Here is a 22134-nt window from a genome sequence, read left to right on the forward strand (position 1 = left end):
ACAATTAATCCTGTCCCCCATTTCACTCATCAAAATTCAATAGGAATTCAATTTGTGTCCTTGACAGTTACTTTATAGAACAGACATTTTTACCAGATTAAATCATATCCATCGTTTTATGGGTCCATATTATTTTACAGCTTTGGATATAACTTTCTTTTCTACATTTTTCTTGAATAGTAAAGTTTGTTTGAATTTCTGGCAGTTTATTAGCTTAGATTTCGATTTTAGCTCATCTGAGATGAGAATCCTTTCCTATCACCCTGCTCCTGAGGGGAGAAAGTGATGAGAAATAAAAATAGTATAAACTAATAATGGAGACAGATGTACTGCAGTGCTGATTCTGTAGAGTGTTTTGGGTTACTATTTCACAATCATAGCAAGCATAATATTTTGTACTTTATTGTTATTCTCTCTATTTAAAAACATTTCATTAGAACTACATGAAACTTTTTTTTTGAGAGCGCTTTATTATGGTAATTAAATATTCCTTTGCACATTGATAATTTACAATTTGTATAGGAAGAATACAGTGGAGTTGAGTTCAGGATGTGTCACAAGCTCAAGTTTGTGACTGCATTTTATAATTTTGTCTGTCAAAGTTTAATAGTAGTTAAAAATCCAAACATCAGGTCTAGTGGCTGCTTAAATATTTAGCTTCTGAATGCCTAGAAATTAAAACAATCTTCATCAAATCTTTTCTATAACTGATTTAAACATTTTAGTGCCATTTAGTCTGACAACATAATGAATGGGGATCAGACTCCTAAATTATGCTCCATGGAAAGAGTATTTTCTTAAGGAGAAAAAGCTTTTTACTTATCTTTTGCTATCTGTATTAGTTACATGATAGTAGTGTATACTGTTAGAAATTAAAATGAGCATGTTTACATTAATCATTACTATTCAAAAGTATTAAAATTTATGTTACTTAACATTCTGTAAAATATCCATTACACCAATGTGCTTTTAGTTTCTTTCCTTTAGTAAGGAATGTCTGCATACAGGTAATTAGCAAAGCTCTGCCATATTCATTTTTCATTGGAGTTGAAATTCCTATTCCTATCCCACCTCTTGGTCTTCACACTGATTCTTAATACAGTGCTTATTCATTTTTCTTTGGATTCTCACAACATATATCAACATCTTGAAATATCAGGATGCCATTTAGGTTATTACTATTGCATTAGGAAAAAAAATAAATAAAAGAAATTAATAAAATCAGATACAGTTAATGAAATTCAGAAACTTAGCCTTCCATAGAATATTGTCAGCCTGCTGTGCCTGGCAATGCAGAGCTCCCTTTATATTCTGAGAAGGAATGACTGTCTTTTTCTGGCAGCTAAAACAAGTACAGAATAAGAATATTACCATTTATTTTGCAATTAGATTCTGGGGAACATCACTTAAGACACTTCACTGTATAAATTGTTCTGATGTCAAGCCATGTTCTGTGGCCTTTGCAGCTTGGGTAACTCCAGGAGGAAACAAAAAGAAGATCAGGTTTTGTGGCTATCACTGCCTTTTCTTAATTAGTTAGAGTTTTAAGTACATAAACATTTCTCCTTTTACGAGAAGATGTGCTACAGCAAAAAAGTTCTCTTCTCAAGAGACCACTAAAGAACTCTTAGACTAAAAGTTGTGCCAGCATCTCCACTGGAAGACCCTATTATTAGAGATCTCTAAGTCAACAACAAACAAACGAACAAATCAAACAATCCTAAAATTACATTTTACACTGAAACTTACAGATCCATTTTTGAATAATTAAAAGAGTAGAACTAATCCTTAGCTCTTATAATGAAGGAGAAAAAAAACCTTCTTTGCTTCTACATAGTTTCTGAATTTATTAATAAAGAAACAATAGAACAAATTATTCTTTTTTTAAATAAAATAGAACAGGCAGTGCATTTTCCCTTGGGAAAGATAATATGCCTTATGTATCCTCTCAAAAAAGCTTTCACATGCCCTAATGTGCACCAAGAGACAGTGAAAGCTTGAAACAATCTTGTCACGCAGCCAGCAGGATGAACTTTCCTAACAGTATTCCTAAAACAGTCAGCTAATTAGGAGTGACTGATTGCTGGTGAAGAGCCTGCAAAAGTCAAGATTAATACCAAGTATTTCTACAATATCCCTCAAAGAACTGACTGCTCCAGCCCACTTTAGTTATGTCCCAAATGCTGTGGCCACTGCTTTGTAGGAGCTTTGCAAAGGATTTCATTGTTCTCTTATCACATGCAGTGATCTTTTAAATCAGATGATAACAGTCCTGGCAGGACAGACTAAAAATCTCTGCATGACTTCTGCTTGTTTTGTAATTTCTCTTTACATCTCATGTACCAGCAATGTATTTCTCTTGTTGAAGTAATGTCCCACTGACAACTCTACCACACCGAATTAACAAATATTAACAGTCTAGAGTACAATTAAAGCACTGTCATAGTCCATCAATATTCTAACTAGACTGTAGATCACAGTTGACTAAAGTTTAGTCAAATTTCAGTACAGAGCTGAAAAAAATTTATGCAAATCAAGAAAAGCAATGCACAAGTACATTGTTCTTAAAATAAGACATGCTAACGCTGACAGAGGAAACAAAATTCTGAAAATACCATAGTTCACCTGATGTCATTTTTTAACTAAATGAGAAATAAATGTGCTAAAATGTCTTAACAGACAGACCTTATTGCTTTAGCAAGCACAGCAATATCTAGAGAGAAACATTTCTGAAAAAGGCATGTGTAAGTAGAAAGAGTGAATTGCATTGAACACTGGATTTCCTATTTGGCAGAGAAATACACAACGACTACAATCCTTTGCTCCCATCAGGCAACTTTTGGGGTTCATTCCAATGGAGCTGTTGCCAGCAACTCTGCAAGATTGAAACCATTTAACAGCGACTGATTATTGCAAATAATTGAAGCTATTGCACTAATAACTAACCCTCAGTGTGGTTTGGGATAACAGGTTTTACTTTAGAGCTTCAGCTGACTCGAGACAGCCACCTGCTCTACTGTCACAGCTCAAGTGACAAGCAGGAACCCAGTGGAACACAAGGATGTTACAAAAGCTTCTTTAACCACCTGACTATCACACATTCAAAACGTTAATGTTTGCTGAAATGTTGCAGACATCAGCTGGTCTTCAGATCTAACAATTTAATACGATCCAAACATATCACTGTTACCAAAAACTTCCTATTTTCATGGCACCTCACCCATTTTCTAACAAATCCAATAATGACCACATCAAAATGCAGAGGCATTGCTTATTTCAAACACTGCCTCCAATGGGAAAAACAAAACTGCAGCCTCTGATTTGTTTAGAACACGTGACATTGAGGCAGCTCCAACAGCCACATGTGATGAAGGCGAGAGAGGCTGAAGAAAACCATCACATTCAGAAATTAGAGGCAGAAAGATATAAAAGAGTTGAAGGATTGGGTTGGTGTTTGTTTTCTTTTTGAGTTGCAAATTTGAAAAAATGCTGAAGCAGTAAGAGAACAGAAAAGAAAAATTCAGTAATATTTTCGTAATTTATGCTCCAGTTCACCAGTGATTGGTATTATAAATATGAGCATTATTCGTAATTGTTAGAGTGAATCCAAGTAAGACACAAGTTTCTTTCTCCACTATTCCATCTTCCCTGTTGCTTGGAACAACTTATTGCCACAACTTGAGATAAAGCGTAATCCCTATGTAGACACAAGCTTTATCTTCTTTTCTCTGAAGTATAACAATAGTTAGGTCAAGGAAATGCCACTTTAGAAGGAGTTTTTTTATTGCCTCTCTCTATTCATGTATACATACATGTGTACATACAGACATAGAAATTATTTGTGTATTATGTGTGTGTATATATATATTATTGTGTGTATATATATATATATATATATATATATATATAATGTTTAGTAGAAAGCTCTCAAACACTTACCAATCCAGTTTCCCAGATCTGGAATTCGATCTGACTAGTTACAACCTGTCAGCTTTAAATATTGGACTATTTGTCTCCCTGTGTCCAGTGCCTAAGATCTTGTTAATTACCTAAGCTCCCTTTCTGTAGGTCTTGTTAATTACCCGTCTCCTGTCTCAGAGGACCTTGTTAATAACTTGTACAATCTCTCTAAAAAGGTCCTAATAACACATTAAAATTAAAGATGCTTTTCTTTTAGCACTTGTCAAGTGGTGTAAATTGAGAAATTTTCACATCCGTTTATTAGCCTGTAGTGTAGTGTCATGTATTTTCCTAAACAAAAACAATTTCAGAAAAACGATGCACAAGCTTTGGTTATGGCACAAAACAATCTTTGTTTTCCAGGAGCACCCTCAGTTTCTTTAACTGTGTTCAACACAAAAGCCACGTGGCTTCTGACTGCAAATTAACCTCCTGAGAGCCACGACAATAGCAGTAATTGTAAGAATGAGTGCAATTTAAGGCAATATTAGGTAAAAGTTTCAAAACAGTGCATTAAGAAATACAAAACCAAAATTATTATTGGTAAATGCTGGCTTAGAGCACTAGACATTGTTTGCTTAAAAATTCTCTATTGGCTAGATGATACAAAACCTCTGGAATGAACAGATTTTGTAGTATTTGCAAAACCAGCATTTTTTGTTTCACTGTGAGACTCCTGCATTTTTAAATCGTCAAGGAATCAGCCCATAAATATCTCTACTATGCCTACAACAGACAATGGAGCACCCAATCTTAACACTCACATAACACTGCAATATCACGTCTATAAAAAACACCTTAAAAATACTCATTTATCCACTCAGCATTTGCAGAAGGTAAAGTATCATCCCTATTTTACAGATTTAGGCAAAGCCAGGGAACAAGCCTTTGCCAGATCAGAGATTAATAGAAATTAGGGCTCCATATTTTGTGATTTCCTCTCAGTAAGTATTATATATAAACCATAAAAGTTTTGTTTTGCTTTTCCAAAATACTTCTAAAACCTTCTTGAAAAAACAATAATAAATAATATCAATAAAAGTAAATAATAATTTTCAAATAATCCTGGCATTCTTGCTTTTGGAAAAAAAGAATCCTACAAGTGTTGCTGAGCCACTTCTACAATTTTTGGATCAGCAGCCAAGCAACATGTGGAAAATGTACTTATCTTCATTTGTTTAATTAATAAGTAAGAGTAATTAGTGACAGAGCATGCAGACAGCCAGCTAAGCACTCAAGGATGGGCTGGTTATTCAGCAGCTCATTCAGCTGATGGTATGAGCTGTTGTTCTCCACATTGTTACTGCTCAGTCAACACTAACAACCACAATTAATTAGGATGGACTTAAGCCTGACCCAAAGTTCACCAAAGTCACTGAAAAGCCGCACTAAGGTTACAGATGTGGCTTTATCAGCACTGAGAACTTGACATTCACACTACAGACATGAAGGAGATGGGTTTGGTGGATTTTTTTTGCGGGTTGGGAAAGAGGGTTGTTATAGGTTGGGTTTTTTCCCTTCCACTTTGCTCTATGTCCTGCCTGGTCCCACAGACAGGATGTTTTATGGCTACAGTGTGCTCCTGGAATACATCCTCCAGTGGGATTTCATCAGACAGGAATCCAGCTCAGGATGTTCCATCACCTAAACCAAGGCTCAGCTAAGTGGGGTTAAGTGGGAGATCCACCTGCAGAGCAAATGCCTGATCCACAACACAACACTAAATTTGGACACACCTTAATAAAAAATATACTGCCTGGTTTACTTGAAGAAATGGGATTTATCCAAAAAAGCTTAATAGCACGTTGAGTAAATAAGAAACAACCCAGAGACTAAATTCCCTGTCTACACTTTCTGCATATGGAATTTGTTATCCAGCCTCATTTATTTTGTGCCCACATATTCATACATATTCTTTCTTCAGTATTATTAGCTCAAAGTAAAAACAAAAAAAAAAAAAAAAAAGAAAAAGGTAAGAAATTTAAAAATTTTAAAAAAGTAAAAAATTAAAAATGGATTCTATTCAAGAAATCATCCACAGATAAAAAGTAAACTTAAACTGTAAACTTATTAAATATGCACATTATGTATTAGTTTCTACTTCAAAAGAAAATAATTGTATAAGATACATTTGCAAGTAAGTAAACTAAGTCTAAAAGGTTCAGGCAAAACATCATAATGGAACATAAAAAAATCAAGAGCTTCTAATTTAACTTATTGCAGGCTAGATATTATGCCATAATAGCTGTCTCACAAAAAAGGTCAGAATGTTTACTATTTGTGGCTTCTTGAAAATAAAATAATATCTATTTGTCTTATCAAAAGTTTATGTTTACATAAAAGTCAAGAACTAGTAAAAAGGACTTTCATACAAAGACAGTAACAAATGACTGGAGTCCTTCTGAATGGGCACTGTGATGAGCTTTTTAATTACAAAACAAAGAAAAAAAATTCCATCATGATTACCATTAAGTTTTATATTTATCAAGATCTGCTGCATCCAAGAACTTCAAAAGATTTCACTACTTATATCTAGCATCTGCCTGAATACAGTGTTTCATTTAAAAAAAAAATCAAATGCTATGCAGTTTTAATTGTTATTGAATTATTTTTCTTTAAAGGAGCTTATTTAAATGGAAGTTTAATTTCTGACAAATCAAGCTACAACCTAAACTTATGCTAATCCAGAGAAATACTTCATTAAATAAAAAATATTCTAAGATTGTCTATAAACATGTTATTTAAGACAATAGGAACTGACTGGAATCATAGAAGGCACTAAGAAGAAAGATAATTTGTTGAGGTCAGATGAGCTTCTAGCAACAAATTCTTTTCTACAGCAGTTCCATTTCAGTTCATTTCCCTGATTCACATCTATGATTAGTTTTGTTAAGAAAATGATTCTAAGTTTAAATCAGGAGTGCATGCATTCTAACCTATGAAAAAAACTTAGCTGACTTAGCTGAGACACAATAAGATCCCTCTGTTCTAAGAGAACAAGATAACAAAAAACTTCATTTTAAAAAACAGAAACTACTCTCGTGTCATTAATTAAGGAATTAATACATAGGAAAAGGTGAATTTTTTAGAACCATGTTTTCCATTTAAAACAGTGATTGATTTTACAGCCTTTAGATTCCATTTTGAAGCATTTTAATTTCAAATGCATTTTGTACCAAATTTAAGTCATTACATAGAAATGAATCATTACCTTGAAAAAGCAAGGACTGCTAATTTCTGGTATTTAAATCCAAAGAAAAAAGAATGCAAAGGAATGAAAGTTAATTAACTTCTTAAACATTTATCTATTGTGAACCATATACGTGGGTGAGAGTGTACATAAATATATATATATATTTATGCATGTATAAAGAGAGACAGCCTCTGTCTCTCTTTATACATGTGTAAACATATATATTTTTTCAGCCTCTTTTTCACTAGTGAACAAAACCCAGGAAGGAAACTAACTGTGGGTTACACTTTTTCTTAAGAAAAACAAGTAAAGCATTGATAGACAAACAAAGATTAAAATGGATTATTTAAATGAAAGTTTGTTATCAGCCCTATAACTTAATTCATTCTGCTCAAGACATAAACTGCTGCCTCGTTCAACAATTCCAATCCATAGAACTCAGCAAAGCTGCAGCGAGCCAAAAATTCAAGGGAGATAAGAGTTCATGTGAGTGCTCCCACCGAGAAACAAAATGTTCTTTAATTCTTGTATTCTAACATACGGAACCTAAATATTCTTTTTTTTTCCCCCAAATAGTGACAGGATTTCTTTTCAGTACTCCCATTTCCACTACTCTTTTAGTTGTTCAGTTTCTTCTTCCCCTTACACTTGAAACATTTCCCTCTCAAAACTGACTTAGGGCAATGCAATAAATTAGCAATAAATGTTCTGTGAAAGCAGAAGACTACAGGGAGAGCCCATTCTGAAGCACAAACAAGGTCTTCCACAAACACAGGCACCCAACAACCTTCACAGCACATCTTAGTAATAAAAAAGTCACTTTACGAAATGATCAAATTATATAAAAAGTTTGTAACATACTTAGAAAAGGACAAGCACTGATACAAACGTGTATAAAGCACAAAGATTGTGTTCCTCAACACTTCACATTTTCATTTATATAACATGTTCAAGATATCAGATTGAAATCCAGCAAAAACCTACCTTGAAGATGGCAACATGCTTGTAGGCTTGAAGTTTGCCATGAACGGATTAGTCGAATCATAATCAAAACTCTCCTGATGAGCTTCCCCAAATGCACTCAGTGATTTCAAGTCAGTAGAACTCTCTGATCCCCCATTGCTAAGTTTATCTGACCTCTTGCTATCTTTTTTTCCAGTCACTCTTTCAAAAAGACTAACTTTCTCTTTTTTCTCTTTTTTAATGTCTTTTCTGATCTCGACAGGTTTGGAAAACAGACTTATGTTTTGATCCCACGTTGCTGGGCTTTCTTCAAATGGATTCTTCTGTCTTGGCAGTGTAGCAAATTTTTGGGGTAACGAAGCACTCACATTAAATGGGTCATTTTGTGCTTCAAGTGCAGTTTCATCAACTGTGCTGTCAAGTTGGCTCATTTTAGAAGTATCAACACTTAATGTCCTTCTGTGTGGAGATTTTAGACTCCCTGCAAACAATCTGTCATTAGTATATTATCAATGAGACACTATATCACAGTTTATGACATGCAGAAAACCCATTTTAGCTTAGATCTAGAAGCTTTGCAATTGAGCCTCAGTTCAGAACACTGGTGAGTAACTAAGCTATTAAAAAAAAACCAAATTAACAGCTGTGGCATCGATTTCATGTTTCAGAAATGTTTATGGATAGGCACCACGGGAAATTTTTGTTTTCTGCATGAAAACCAAGTTCTACAGAAGAGACAGCTATGACTGGAGTGCCATTCCAGAAAGAGACAATAATATGTTACTGCATAGTAACTTTGAGCAACGCAAAGTATTTTCAGTTCTTTGTATAAATCAGGTTTAAATTTTGGTGATAAAAAAGTTTTTGACTTTTTAATTAGACTTATTTCTCACAAGAAGCTGTTTTGCCTAGAGTCCCCTCTGGAATGCAATACACCCTCAGATGAGGACATAGTAAGAGAAAATGCTAAGTTATCATACATCATGAGAATGTAAGTTCCTTCTTATGCTCAGAAACAGCAATTACGAGTTACCAGCAATAGGCCAGCAATATCTCAACATTTTGGCCTTGTAAGTGCTTCATAAACTAAAGCAACAGATTCTGAATGCTCTAATAATGAACTGTAATTATAATGGTCGTTTCACTTACCCCCTTCATCAACGGAACCAAAGGACTCCAGCTGACGTCTGAAAAGATGGGTGTAGCCAACAGTGCTGGATTTCATTTTCTCTGAGGAGACGTGTGGTCCTGTTAGATCTGACATGGAGTGAGCTGAGGACAGCCGCTGAGGTCCCAAGAGGAAAGGTTTTTTTGGTTTTGATTTCATTTGCACTTCACCACTACACACCTCTAGATTTGTATCAGGTATGTGAGTGCTTGGGATGATTGCAGAGGATGTATCTGAAAACGTCCCATCGTTTTTCCGACCCTTCATTTTGTCCTTTAGTTTAGCAAATGGGGATTTGGTTTTGTCCTTCATTGACAAATCAAACATACTTGCTGTCATGTTATTCCTCATAAACTGAATGTTGACATTTATTTCTCCTCTGTCTTTAGTTCTCTTCCCTTGTCTGGATTCTAGGGGAAACCACCTAAAAGGAGAAAGAGAGCAAATTAAGCTGTGTTTTCTGAAGGCTAACAGTACACTCAGGTGTTAGTTGGTTAATGCATCTGGTTAGCACAATTTACAGTAGAAAAACCCAAATCCTATCTCAAAGACTCTACCATTCCTGTACAGAAAAACTTCCTTGTTTATATTTGTTTTCAAGGAGAAATCTTAACACCTAAGCAAGAGGAAGCTCTTTAGTGTTCACCTGCTTCAAAATCAAAATCAACTTTAGAAGCTGACCAAACATCATCAAAGTTAAGGGCTTCCATCTGCTTATGAAGAAGAATCTGTACTTAATCATGAATACAGATACATTTTCTTTTCTTTTTTTATAGTTTTCAAATGTCCTTCACTTAGCAGTGATGTATATTAAAGTATTCTATGCAGCAACTACCTGATCTAGTAACCTTTTCTCCTTGGATTTCGCTCAGATTTACACACTAGCAAACGTTTTCCACTTTTTCCTTCCTTCTAAGTACTGGTCAAGATTTATGAAACTGTGGCAATGGTGGCTAAGAAATATCTGAGAGTCAGCTACCATTTTAATTCTGCAACTGCCTCCCCTCTGGATGCTGACAGTAACTCCACAAGCACAGCTGTGAGCACAAAGGTGTATCCAACAGCATCCTCTCTTTTGCAGGTCACCAGCAGGATTAACTTCAGAAATATTTCCTTTGGAACCATGACATAAATCCCCACTCCTTGAAAAGAGATCAAAGGTGTGATCGTCTGTTTCAAAAAGCCAAGTGTGCTTCTTTGCCAGGTCCAGCAAAAGCTTTATCATTATCCAAGTGTCTTATTCATTCCCTGTTGTGCTCCATTGTCCCATGGAAGCATCTGCAGAATTATGGCTCAATCTTCCCTCCACAGCTTCACCTAAATGAATGACCAACACACAATCCCTTCTCCACAACCATCACCAAGAGCCTTTCCCTATTTCAAGAGGTCACAAGGGCATATTTCAGATCCACTAGCTCCAAAGAAGTGCTCTAAACCCACTGTCAGGAGAAATCCATGTGCATAAACTCCCACAACAGTGCCTTACCACCAGTAAGTTTTCAATTGGAAAGACTAAAAAATTAATTTGCCTATTAACACCAGTAAAAAATGGATTATACAGTTATAGATATATTATTCAATCCTGCCAAACATAGAAAAAAAGGTCAGGTCAGAAAAGGAGAAATATAACCCTCCATTTGTTTTCAGTTTTAGGAATATATTTTAAAGGTGACAGTTGTAATCAAGTTTTCAGGTTTACATGTTTCGAGTTGAGAAAATACTTCCAAAAATTGACATACCAAAGACATAATAAAAGGATAAAAGTATTATGACTTTTGTTGTTGTTGTTGCTTGTGATATTCACAAGATTTTATATTTCATACTAAAGCAAAATAATTTCTCCTCTGTTCTCACAATGAACAACACGAATCCAGACCAGTAGATCTGGAAGCTCAAACCAGTAGAAGGATAATTAAATCTTTAGGAAAGAAGCTTTTCTTCTGTTGTGAGGTAACTTCATTCATATACTTTAAATGAAATACAAAACCTGGAATATGTGTCTGAAGAAGATGGATTGTTTTTCCTTTTAGTTAATAATGCTTCACTTCTTTGGTAACTGATTCCAGAAACACTTTAGTCATCTATAGAGTTGTTACAGAAAACAAAAACAGAACCAGAAGTCAATTGCCTTTGTGCTACACAATATCACAAAAACTGGAAGACATGATAGGCTACTTTCATTAAAACTCTTCTTTAAAAGAAAATATGTTCACATATTCCCTTAAAAAAATACAAACAGTACACAACCATAGTGAGCAAGCCTTGCTCAGATAGCTCCTGCGCAGGTAAAAAACCCTGAACAAAACCATCTAGGACCTGAGAAAGTCCTTTGGCTCCCCAGCCACACACACCACCACAAATAAGGCTCATGAGTGTTTTAAGGAATACTTAAAGGCAGAAAGGACTTCATTTTTTGACATTCAAATTTAATGGCTCAGCCAACCCTGTAACAAAACATTCCCTTTTTCCCTCTACTCAAAGGGTTCAAACATTAATACTCTCTCTCTGATAAAACTGGTGAATTTTTCTATATTTCTGCTTCTAAACGATCAAAACCTTAAATTGATCCACAACACTTAACTTGTTTTAGAACAAGAAAACATAAATTCTTAAGCTTTAGCTATGGGGAAGAACATCTTTTATCCTAAAAATTCATTTAATTCAATTATTTTCATTCTTATCACCAACCAACAACAACGGGTCATTACCAGCACTCACCTGCTAAGGGTAAACGCCATGTACTATTTTGACATTTACCTCTTCTGAAAGAGAAGCTCACAACTAATGCCTTGCCTTCATAGCTTCTACATTTCTTTTCAAAGTATATATTGAAGAACTTGACACTAAAAATAAGTTCAGCTGGGCAAATAAAGAAACTCTCCTTTCCCTCAGAAGACAACAGAAGGTCCTGCTGGAATCAGGTTCAACACCGCTACTGATTCCAACAGAATTTAATCATAAACTCTTTTACTCCAGCAAAATTCCTCTGCTCTTCAGTGGAATTTCTACTTGAATAATGATTGCTGGATCAAATCTTTGTATGAAAGACAGATATTTAATTTTCATAGGCATTTCAAGGAGGTTTCTTTGTTACCTTGGAGAGTTTATCTTGTTTTACTCATAATGAAGGTTCCATATGCCTCAGCTTATAACAAGACAATATGAGAAGCAGACTCAAATCATGATTTTATTCAAAATTCAAAGGCAACTAATTACTTTTTTAAACAGATGAGAACAAACGCAGGCAAATGCATTTATGTGGAGCTGCACGTGAATGAGCAACCAAGGCTGTAAATGTTTCTTATTAGAATCTGTTTCGACAACACATGGGCGTGAGCAGCAAATAGAAAAACCAGCTCTGTACAGGAGAGAAAAAAGAATCGGGAAATGAAGTCCGCTGTTTTCAGATAACAACATTTGGGTCCTAAAACACTAAATTCCACTATACTACTGCCAATTTTAAAAATTGAAATGTATTATAAAAGCCAATAAAACTTGCTATTTTGGTTTTGTTTACAGTACTTTTAGCCACAATAAATGCTCCATTTGTCAGGCTGCCATGAGCTTATTCTATAGAAAGCCTGTACAAAGTAGGAAAATAGCCAATAACATACATGAACAAAACAGGGTGGCTGTTATGAGAGCAGATGCCCTTTTACTTAATAACCAAATATTACATCCAGTCTTGCAGACAGTCTTTATTTAAACAGACCTTGTACAAAGTCTGGCAAATTTTCCCAACTTCAAAGGGAGCCCTATTGCTTTGGAATCACATTCATTCTTCTTGCTCCCACCTTCAAATGTTCTGTAGGGCAATGTCCTCCATACACCCTCTAATTCTGACTTTTTCCCTATGGCTTCCATCAGAACAACTCTTGCTTCTTTCCCTCATCTGTTTTTCAGCATACTAATGGGCTCTGCCTGTCTTGCACAGGTTTCTGTTAATTTTTACTTTTAAGTTTTCTATAAATTGCCGCTCTGCATGTTGACAATTTTCTTGAATGTGCAAAGAGAAGCTCAACGTGCAAGGCTAAATAGGAAAAATCCTGCTGACCAGGCAGCCAGAAAAGCTAAATCCCTATGTGAAGCAGCATGGTTACATTCTACCCATGACAAAATTAGTTGACTTTGGCCATACTTACAATTAGGGGTGGAAAAAGCAAACTCTGGTAACTTGTGTAGTCTTACCAGTAATGAACCCCTCACCTTAGGGAAGACAGACAGGAAGGGTGAAGGAGAAAACTGAAATAAGCTACTATAAATGAGCAAGTTACAAAACCCTGGCCTGTCTATTTCATTTAAATAGCTACTGACCTACAGACTTTCAGCTGTTTTTTTCTTCCTCTTTTCTGATTCTATTTGTCCTCCAAATTTGCCACAGAATCTGACATTTCCAAGTCTTATCCCCCTCTCCCCTTTGAGGAAGCATCACTCAGCCTGTTCTGCTCACCATGTAACAGTGAGCAGGATGGGCTGACAGCACGGGTAAGAAAAAGCACTACCTAATTTCAATTACATTTTAATTATATACTTTGACAGCCTCCAAAACCACTGGGTAACTTATCTACCAATTTCAACAGGAATTAAGTGTTCCAGCCAGCACATTTATCCTGTGGATGACAGATGATCTTCCGACTCTGTCTTCTGGACAGTACCAAAGATGGAAAGTATTGAAGGAATTTCCCATCTTTCTGCTTCTCAAAGACACTCACTCTGCCTTCACTCTACCAGTAATTATCTGTTGAGCTGATGTAGTTTTGCTTTGCTGAAAAACCCAAAGAATTTTGCAAAATCTTTATTTCAATTCACAAATTACTGAAGAAATTTTGCAAAAAGCCACATAATTATCACAGCATTGACCAAGGCTTCTGACCTTGATTTTACAGGCAAAAATCAGCATCATGGTCTGCTACACATCAATGAGAATTTTCTATACAGGCAGATACTCTAAACCCACCCCAATAAAAGACCATCAGAATCTCAATGATAGAACATGTCCACCAGCTGTCCCAAAAACGAAGTTGATGACTACTGTCAAGCTACATAAACTGAAGAAACTTGCTTCACAAAAGCCCACTAACACAAATGTCCACAGCTAATTGATAAAAAACAACATCCAAAGCCCAGAACTGTCTGACATTTGCATTTAGCAGCGTATGCACTTTAAAAAATGCAGAAGTATGTTTTGTGATAAATCATTCCGATACCATACTGAGAGGGTGCCCCAAAAGTCAGCAAGTAAGAAAATTAAGGCAAGGGGTTGAGCACAGACTACATCATGTATGAAGGGAAATTAAGAAGAAAACAAATTATTCATTAAAATAAGTGATGACACTCACAAAGACGAATACTCTTACTTACTGGAAGCCAACTGAAATGAGAAATTCAAAGCAGTTTAAAATAAATACTACAGAGTGACATTGTAACACCACAAAACATATGGGAACTGACAGCTATCACAACACCCTCACTATGGGGTTTGCTAACATCAACTGGAATCAAAGTCATTAAAGTGGTCTTAGTTTACTTATTATTTTGGCTAAAGACTATGTGTGAATACTTCTATATTAGAAACAAACTAACTGAAGGTATGAGAATTAAGGCCAGTTATTTGAGTGTGTGTGCAAGCATGTGTATGTGTGCACAGAAAATGGAGAAGCATTTCAATCCAGATGGCACTTTGACTCAGAGTTATGACTTGCTAAGAAGATGTGCGTGGATTTGTTGTCAAAATGCAAATGCTGGGAATCTTACTAAATAATTTCAAAATAACACTATAAGTCCATAAGGCTATAGTTGGGCAAAACTTTGTTTTCTTCCATAACCATTTTTCTCTTCTGTTCTTCACTACTCACATTCTCTCTTTTTTTTTTTTTTTTTTTTTTTTCCATTTAATGAGTGGTACCACAAGACAACCTGTATGGAATCTCCAGCCTGCTCTTTATTTCTGTGCCATAACAAATTTCTCAGTTACTACTCTTCCCACTTTTGGCTTGAGTGGAACAAGGCTTTTCTCTTGCTTTAACCACAATAAAGACATTTTCCATTACACCCTGTCATTTCCACTATTATTAAAGTTCATCCCTTAAAATGCATTTTTTTTTTGTTTAAACTAAATATAAGACTAAAAATGAGTAAATAATAGTGTGTTATACTTTATAGAAATATTATTAAAATGGCTCCCACTCATTAACAAGCACTGACCCCACAAATTATTTATTTACTAGTTGTTACTTGTCCAAAATTCCAGATGTATTTGAAGCCTCCCTCTTGCTTATGCTGCTACAGATGAGAGGACAGAGCAGAGGCAGTTGAAGAGTGAGTTTATATCCAAGACAGAGGCTGCCAAGAAAGAATTCACATTAATTTGGAAAAAGTCACACCATTTGCATATCTTCCAGGAAGCTCAGCAGCACTAAAGTCAATGCCTACAACACAGGGGTACTGATCGTGGTCAGCCATGAGGTTTTTTTTGTTTGGTTGCTGAGAAGCTGGTTTTGACTCTTTTTTTATGATCAGTATAAGATATATCAAGAAGTATCCTTAGAAAAGGCCAAGATTCCTTCACTATATTATGCTCAAGCAAGCATTTTTTTAACAAGTGCTGCAATTTGTGTTTATGTGTGGAGGGGAGTGTTGTGGAGGTATTACAGACTCCAGGGAGAAGAGGAACTAAATCACAAATAAAAGATGTCTCCTCCAACATTTCCATAAGAAATAATAACTCTACATCACCTGCCTCTACAAATTTATAGCATTCCAAACAAGTGTTACATCTTAAATCAGCTGAACATACAATAAAATGAGCCATCCAGGAAAGCTCATAAAGGAATGGACAATAAACAGAGTGGAATTAGAGAGTAACAAGGATGAAGCAAAAGCTGAGGACATAAGTAACATTGGGAAAGTTAACAGCAATTTGTTCTTCTAATGCTGTGTTCATTTAGCCCACAGGAGGAAAAAAATCTAAGCTCAGTCATTGTAAAAACCAACTGAAAAATGCTTCAGTAAATTAAGCTATGCCAGCAAATGAGTATTTTTTACTCCACAGTAAAATTTGTTTTGATGCTATGCAATCAGATTATTAGCAGCATTAAGGCAACTCTAAGTTATAACTGAATTGAAATTACTACAAAAAAGCATATATGCTTTAAAACAATACATTCATTGATCATAACTTATATTTCAAATGGAAGAGTAGAAGAGGTATATTTATTTTGCAAGAGCAGACGGAAAAAATTGTCATGTACTTCTTAGGATGAATTAAAAAAACCCACGCGATGTTATTGCAAAAAATAAAAGCCATGTCAGAAATGTAACATTTGAAAACTTATGCTAAATACATTTCTATTAAAGCAGTTTTTCCAAAGCTTTTTGAACTGTTAAAAAAACTCAGTAAAATCTTTCAGCATCTGGAGCCTAGTTTTCAGCTCTAGAAAAAAGAGCAGAAGTAAAAAGTCCCTGTCCATTTCAGGGATGTCAGAGACACAAATTTATGAACTTTCACAGTACAATGGGCACTTCTGCACTAAGACAGAAAGAAAATGAACTGGGATCCTGCAGATGCTTTGGATGAAGTCTCTGGAAGAGATCTAGTGAGGGACCATCTGAGCCACAGCTGGATCTAACTGTTCCAAGAATTTTTACTTTTAAGAATTTGAAAAATCATCAGTTTCAGAAAGGAAAAGGACATTCCATGATGCCGTGTACAAAATTTTCCCTATCAAGCTATAGTAAATAGACTACACTGTTTCATTAAGTCTTGAGCCAGAGCAAGTTTCTTAGAACACAAGACAAATCCTATCATGAGGCCTCTGCCTGAAAACTTTACTGCAGGGAGTATTTGTCTTAAGATGTGACAAGTAACAAAAAAAAAGCTCCACAGAAAAAAAAAAAAAAAAAAAAAAAGATTATTTTTTCCCTAACATAATGCTCCTGAGTCTGCAATGATTTTTGAAATTTATTTCTTCCAAATTATAAAATATTAAATTAGAAAAATATGTAAAAAGTCAAATGTCACACACCCCACGGCCTTCCTAGGAATTGAGAATCAGCTGGTAGCCTTCACTTCTCATACCTCCTTACTAAAAAAGCACTAGGGAATTGCTGACAGGGTTCAGCATTGTGCAGAATATTAAATATCTTTTTTGCAATACCCTGGTGACTCTTGAGTCTGTCTCTTACAGCACCATATGTAGAGCTGTGTTGGAAAGAGGAAGCTATTAAATATATTAAAAAGTAGAAATATTACCAATAGACACTTCATCAAATAACTGGATCTCATTCATCCCCAAACAAAGCAAGAAATGTTAAGGTTACATCAACATAAGAAAATAACTCTGGATTTAATAAGAGCACAAGCCTGTTGAACATATTTGAAAGTAGAAACATTGCTTAATAAAACAGATTAGTGTTTCTGAAACAATGAATATAGCTTTCAACCATCAGAATGGTTTGGTAACAAAGACATTGGATTGGTTTTGAAAGGTGCTGGGTGTCTCAGTTCCCACACCATAGTCACAGTTAGGAGGTCTTTAGGTCCAAATATATTACCCTTAGTTTACTGCCAACACAGGACTGGGAATATTTTCTATTAAAAAGGATTTAATAAAGAGGAGGGGAAAAAATAGCATTTTGTTTCAGATTGCATTCGTAAATCTATTCTTGAAAGTTTGCCCTTGTCCCACACACACGTACGAATCTTGCATCCACATCTCCAAGGAACTCTTGAAGGAGACGGCCACGACACACCCGCATGGCACGGGGGCACACAACCACCAAACCCAAAAACATCTCAACTTAGGGATTCAGCGTTACTTTTTTCCAAAAGTGAGTTTTTGAAAGAACATTTCTGATGTTTCTAAGCACCTAAAGATGCCAAGGGGAAAACTGGACTTTCAGTGGCTCCTTCCTTGTAAGAATTTAAACCGGCATTAAGCGAGAACGCGCTGCCAAAAATCCCACTTGCTGCTCAGCTGCACTTTTACACTTACATAAGACTTTTACAAGTACGGCTGTTCGGCCCTAGAAGCCTAACACCCATCAACTTTTAATAAGATTTGCAATCTTAAATGCTCAAGTAACTTCTGAAGAAAGGACTTAGGCTGTTTGTAAAACTTTCCCCACAGGCCCCCATCTCACGCGGCAGAGCTCGCAGGCAGCGCGCGGCGTTCCCGGGGAGCCATGGTGACTTCAGCTCTGGGGGGAACTGCTTCATAGCTACATAACAGGAGTTCCTCTCTCACACTTCAGACAGAAATGAGAAAATAAAGAACACCTATGGAGCCCTGCTAAGCATAACTTCCTATGAAAACACTGCAGATCTGAATGTTTGTTTAACTATCATGAGGACTGTGTTACTTACCCCACTTAAAAATTTCTGGAATAATTTTGCAAGACTCCAGTGCTACTTTGCTAAAACTGGTACAGGAGCCTATGTTTCTTCTTCTAGGGAAAAGAAGTTTTGTTCTTCACAGTAATAATGGAATAATGTACATATTTTACTCCAGTTTCTGAACACATATTTCTATGTAGATTTGCGGTCTACTTTTAGTAGCATTCCTCCCTCATTCATTCACCTTGTTTTTCACCTTGTTGCTAGGTGTTGCAACTAAGGCAATTGACTACTGACTTGCAAGATAATTACAACTAATGATTCAAGATTTTTTAAGATAAGTGTCTCAAGAGCAGTGAAACTTCTTGAATCAAGTGTTAACAGAAATTGAAACCCTAAGGCTACAGGCATTACCATGCATGGCATGAAGATAACTGGTTTGTCCCTAAAAAAGTAAGCAATTAAAAAGTGTAGTACTCCAGACAGTGAACCCACAAGAGATACTGCACAGACTTCTTTGCTATCATATGGCTTGTGAACATACTGCTCTGCAAAAAGTTCCATTTACAAAAACAAACACCAGGGCAAAGAGAGCTTTGACTTGTCTTTGGTGCTCTTCAACCTCAAGTAGGTTTTGAGGTGGTTTCAGCAGGAACAGTTGTCTGACCAAGGAGCCCTGCCTGGTGTTAACCATGTGGATTTCCACCTCCAACTGCCAACGCTGCCTGAGGTTAAACCCCAGCACAGAAACAGACAAGCAACGCCAGTCTTTCAGTGGCTTGGATGCAAAGTCCAGCACCTCACCACAGACCCACCATCACTATGGATACCAGACTTCAGTTTTAACAGCTGAGATTTGGGCACAGCAGCCTTTGTACTCTACTGAAGAGACTCTAGAGGTGGAAAGGCACCTGGAGCAGGAACTTCTTAACCGCTGCAGAAAGATCTGTCAGCGTTCATATGTCACTGCCAACACAGAGCTCACTTGGAGGTCTCCATGCTGCTCATGATTCAACTTCTGTGGGACAAACGTATCTAAACCAAAGCCAAAGCATGGAGTCATAGGCATGCCTGCAGGACTCTCATACCTACTGTCTGAGTTACATGTACACATGGAGGATAAATTACGCTGGCACCAAACACGTTTGTGCAACCATGTCCTCTCTAGGAATTATAACAACTTTACTCATTTAGTTGAAAAACTCCGAGAATTAGATAAGTACAGTTCAACTTAATAAAATGTTATAATGCCTTTTTTTTTATTCCTTTTTTTTTTTTTTGCATTCCAGTGCCTGAACTTCCTGGCAAACACAATTTTATTTGACAAAGGCTTATGTAGGTAGTGATGGAAGCTACCACAAGAGCTGCAATTTCTCTTCAGTCTTTTCAACTGAGGCCTGCTGTACAGCGTGGCCTGCGGGATCATGGCCTAAGATTAATCAGGACCAGCAAAGCACTCTGCTTTTGTGGTAAGCCTTCATTAAATCACAGTTCATTGACCACTAAAACATAAATATAAAATATTTAAAGACACATGGTTGAAGCAAGTGAAGGAAAACAATTTTCAAGAGAACCACACCAGGTTTCAGGGCATCTGAGTCTCTCACAGGGTTCAGACTGAGGTAGGACATGAATGGGGTTATGGCCCTGTGCAGAACAAAAAAAAAAAAAATGCTTGGAAAAACAGACTGTAATGAATTCATGTTATACACAAGAGTTTGTCAGAAAAGTTAATGTTATTGGCAGTCCCTGTTCACAGTAAGCACTTTGATTACAGTAAACTTCTCTGGAAGAGGTCAGTCCACAATGACATAACTGTATAGATTAAGAGATTTGAGCACAGAATCAATGACAGAAGCGTACTAATTTCATTTCAATGTACGTACATTCATAGTAAGGCTACTATTTCCCACCCTCCTCAAGTGCAACTGTCCAAGGAATACAACTCATAATGAAAAAAACCAACCATCACTTACTCTGTTTTCCGCCTTTGCTTGTCTTCAAATATATCGTTCAGACTTATGGCCACCTGTCCCAAAAACCTGTCCAGCCCCACCAGCGACCTGTGCATGACAATCAGGTACAGGATGTATTTTTCTGGATTCTCCTGCATGAGTAGTCCAGGGAGCTCGAAGGAGGCCTCTTCTTTCCAGATGGGATCCAGCGTCTTCTCGGCCACCGAGGTGGAGTACTTCTCCTTGCCCAGCTGTATGATGGTGTAGGCATCATTGCTGCCATTTTTACCTTTTGGCTTCAGACCTTTGGCTTGAAGGACCGTAACTTGCACGTGAGTTGGGAACCACTTCTGGGCTTGCTCTGCCAACATCATCTTTGAGGATCGCAGCAGCAGCAATAACAAACGCAAAGTCTGTCAGTCCTCGAGTGACTGCGTAAGGGCACTTACGGCGGAGACACCTGTCAGGGGCTCGGCTGGTCCTTCCTCTAGCGCTCCCGGCCGCGGGTGGCCCTCAGCGGCCCGCGGGTCCCCCCCTTCCCCGGCAGCCCCACCTGCGGCTCCATGGCCGGGGGCCGCAGGTCCCGCCGCAGCCCCGGCCCCGCCGCTCCCCCGCGCCCGGCCTGGCCCTGCCCGCCGCTGCCGCTGCCGCCGGCCCGGCCCCGCGCCGCCCCCAGGGCATCCCCCGGGCAGGGCCGCTCCGCCAAGGGGGGGCCTCTCCCTGCTGGTGCCGGCCCGGTGCCGGCGGCGGTTCGGTGCCGGCGGGGGCTCGGTGCCGGGCCCTCCCCGCCTCCGTCAGTCCGCCCGGCCCCACCGCGGCCGCCTCAGCCTCTCGGCGCGCTGCCCCCCCGCCGCCGCCCGGCCTGACGGGCCGGCTCCGCCGCTTCCGCCTTCCCCATGCTGCGGGCGGCGGCGGCGGGCAGAGGGCAGAGGGCAGGGTTCGCCGCCTCCCTCTCTTCCCTTCCCGCCGTTCCCCGGCCGCCGCTGCCCAGCGCACCGAGCGCCGCCGCTGCCCGCGGGCAGGGCCGGAGAGGCCGCGGCTCCCCGGGCGTGACGGAGCGCTGCCTCCCGGGGCCCCCTCCCGGCTGAGATCCCCGTCCCGTTAATTAATTCATCGCTATTTTTGTTTCTAGAGCGGGCAGAGAGCTCTGCAGGAGCTGTGGAGAGGAGGGAGCTGGGCTAAAAGCGTCAGTTGTTGTTATTATTATTCAATATTCGGGGCTCGGGGGCGGCCATGGAGGCACCGGGAGTGGTGCTGCTCTGGAGCCCATCCTGCTGCCTGCCCACCGCTTCGGGAACTTCTTTGTTTTTCAGCCCCATCCATCCGCCCTGGAAAATCCGTTGGATTTAAATGAGAGAGTGAAAATTACAAAATGTAAGAATATTAATAAAAGCAATATTATATAAGATGTTTTGAGGACATGCAATTTTGCTGGTGCGTACACCTGGAGACTGCACGTATTTACGTGCACACCTGTAAGTGGAATCACAGGTATGAATGTTGTTTCTAAAAAAAAAAAATAAAAAAAATTAGGGTTGCAAGGCTGTGTATCCCATCCCTG

At 37.9% G+C, this 22134-nt stretch overlaps 1 protein-coding gene across 2 annotated transcripts in view; it reads right to left on the bottom strand.

Annotated features, from left to right (window-relative positions):
* Window positions 1-21108, bottom strand: part of RAB11FIP2 (RAB11 family interacting protein 2) — a 32474-nt gene extending 11366 nt beyond the window's left edge. The window contains exons 1-4 of one of the 2 annotated variants that reach the window (XR_014590602.1): window positions 20595-21108; window positions 9266-9708; window positions 8138-8597; window positions 7172-7197 (exon numbers count right to left, since the gene is read on the bottom strand). Coding sequence is in view for 1 of the 2 variants with exons in the window: in XM_083865992.1 (XP_083722118.1) it covers window positions 8138-8597; window positions 9266-9708; window positions 20595-20947 (1256 nt within the window). In the remaining variant the exon portion in view is untranslated. The remainder of the gene's footprint in view (window positions 1-7171; window positions 7198-8137; window positions 8598-9265; window positions 9709-20594) is intronic. The other variant, XM_083865992.1, reaches the window with a different exon arrangement.
* Window positions 21109-22134: the final 1026 nt, after the last annotated feature.

This window comes from Zosterops lateralis (assembly GCF_965231275.1).
Source record: "Zosterops lateralis genome assembly, chromosome: 8".
NCBI classification, from domain to species: Eukaryota; Metazoa; Chordata; class Aves; order Passeriformes; family Zosteropidae; genus Zosterops; species Zosterops lateralis.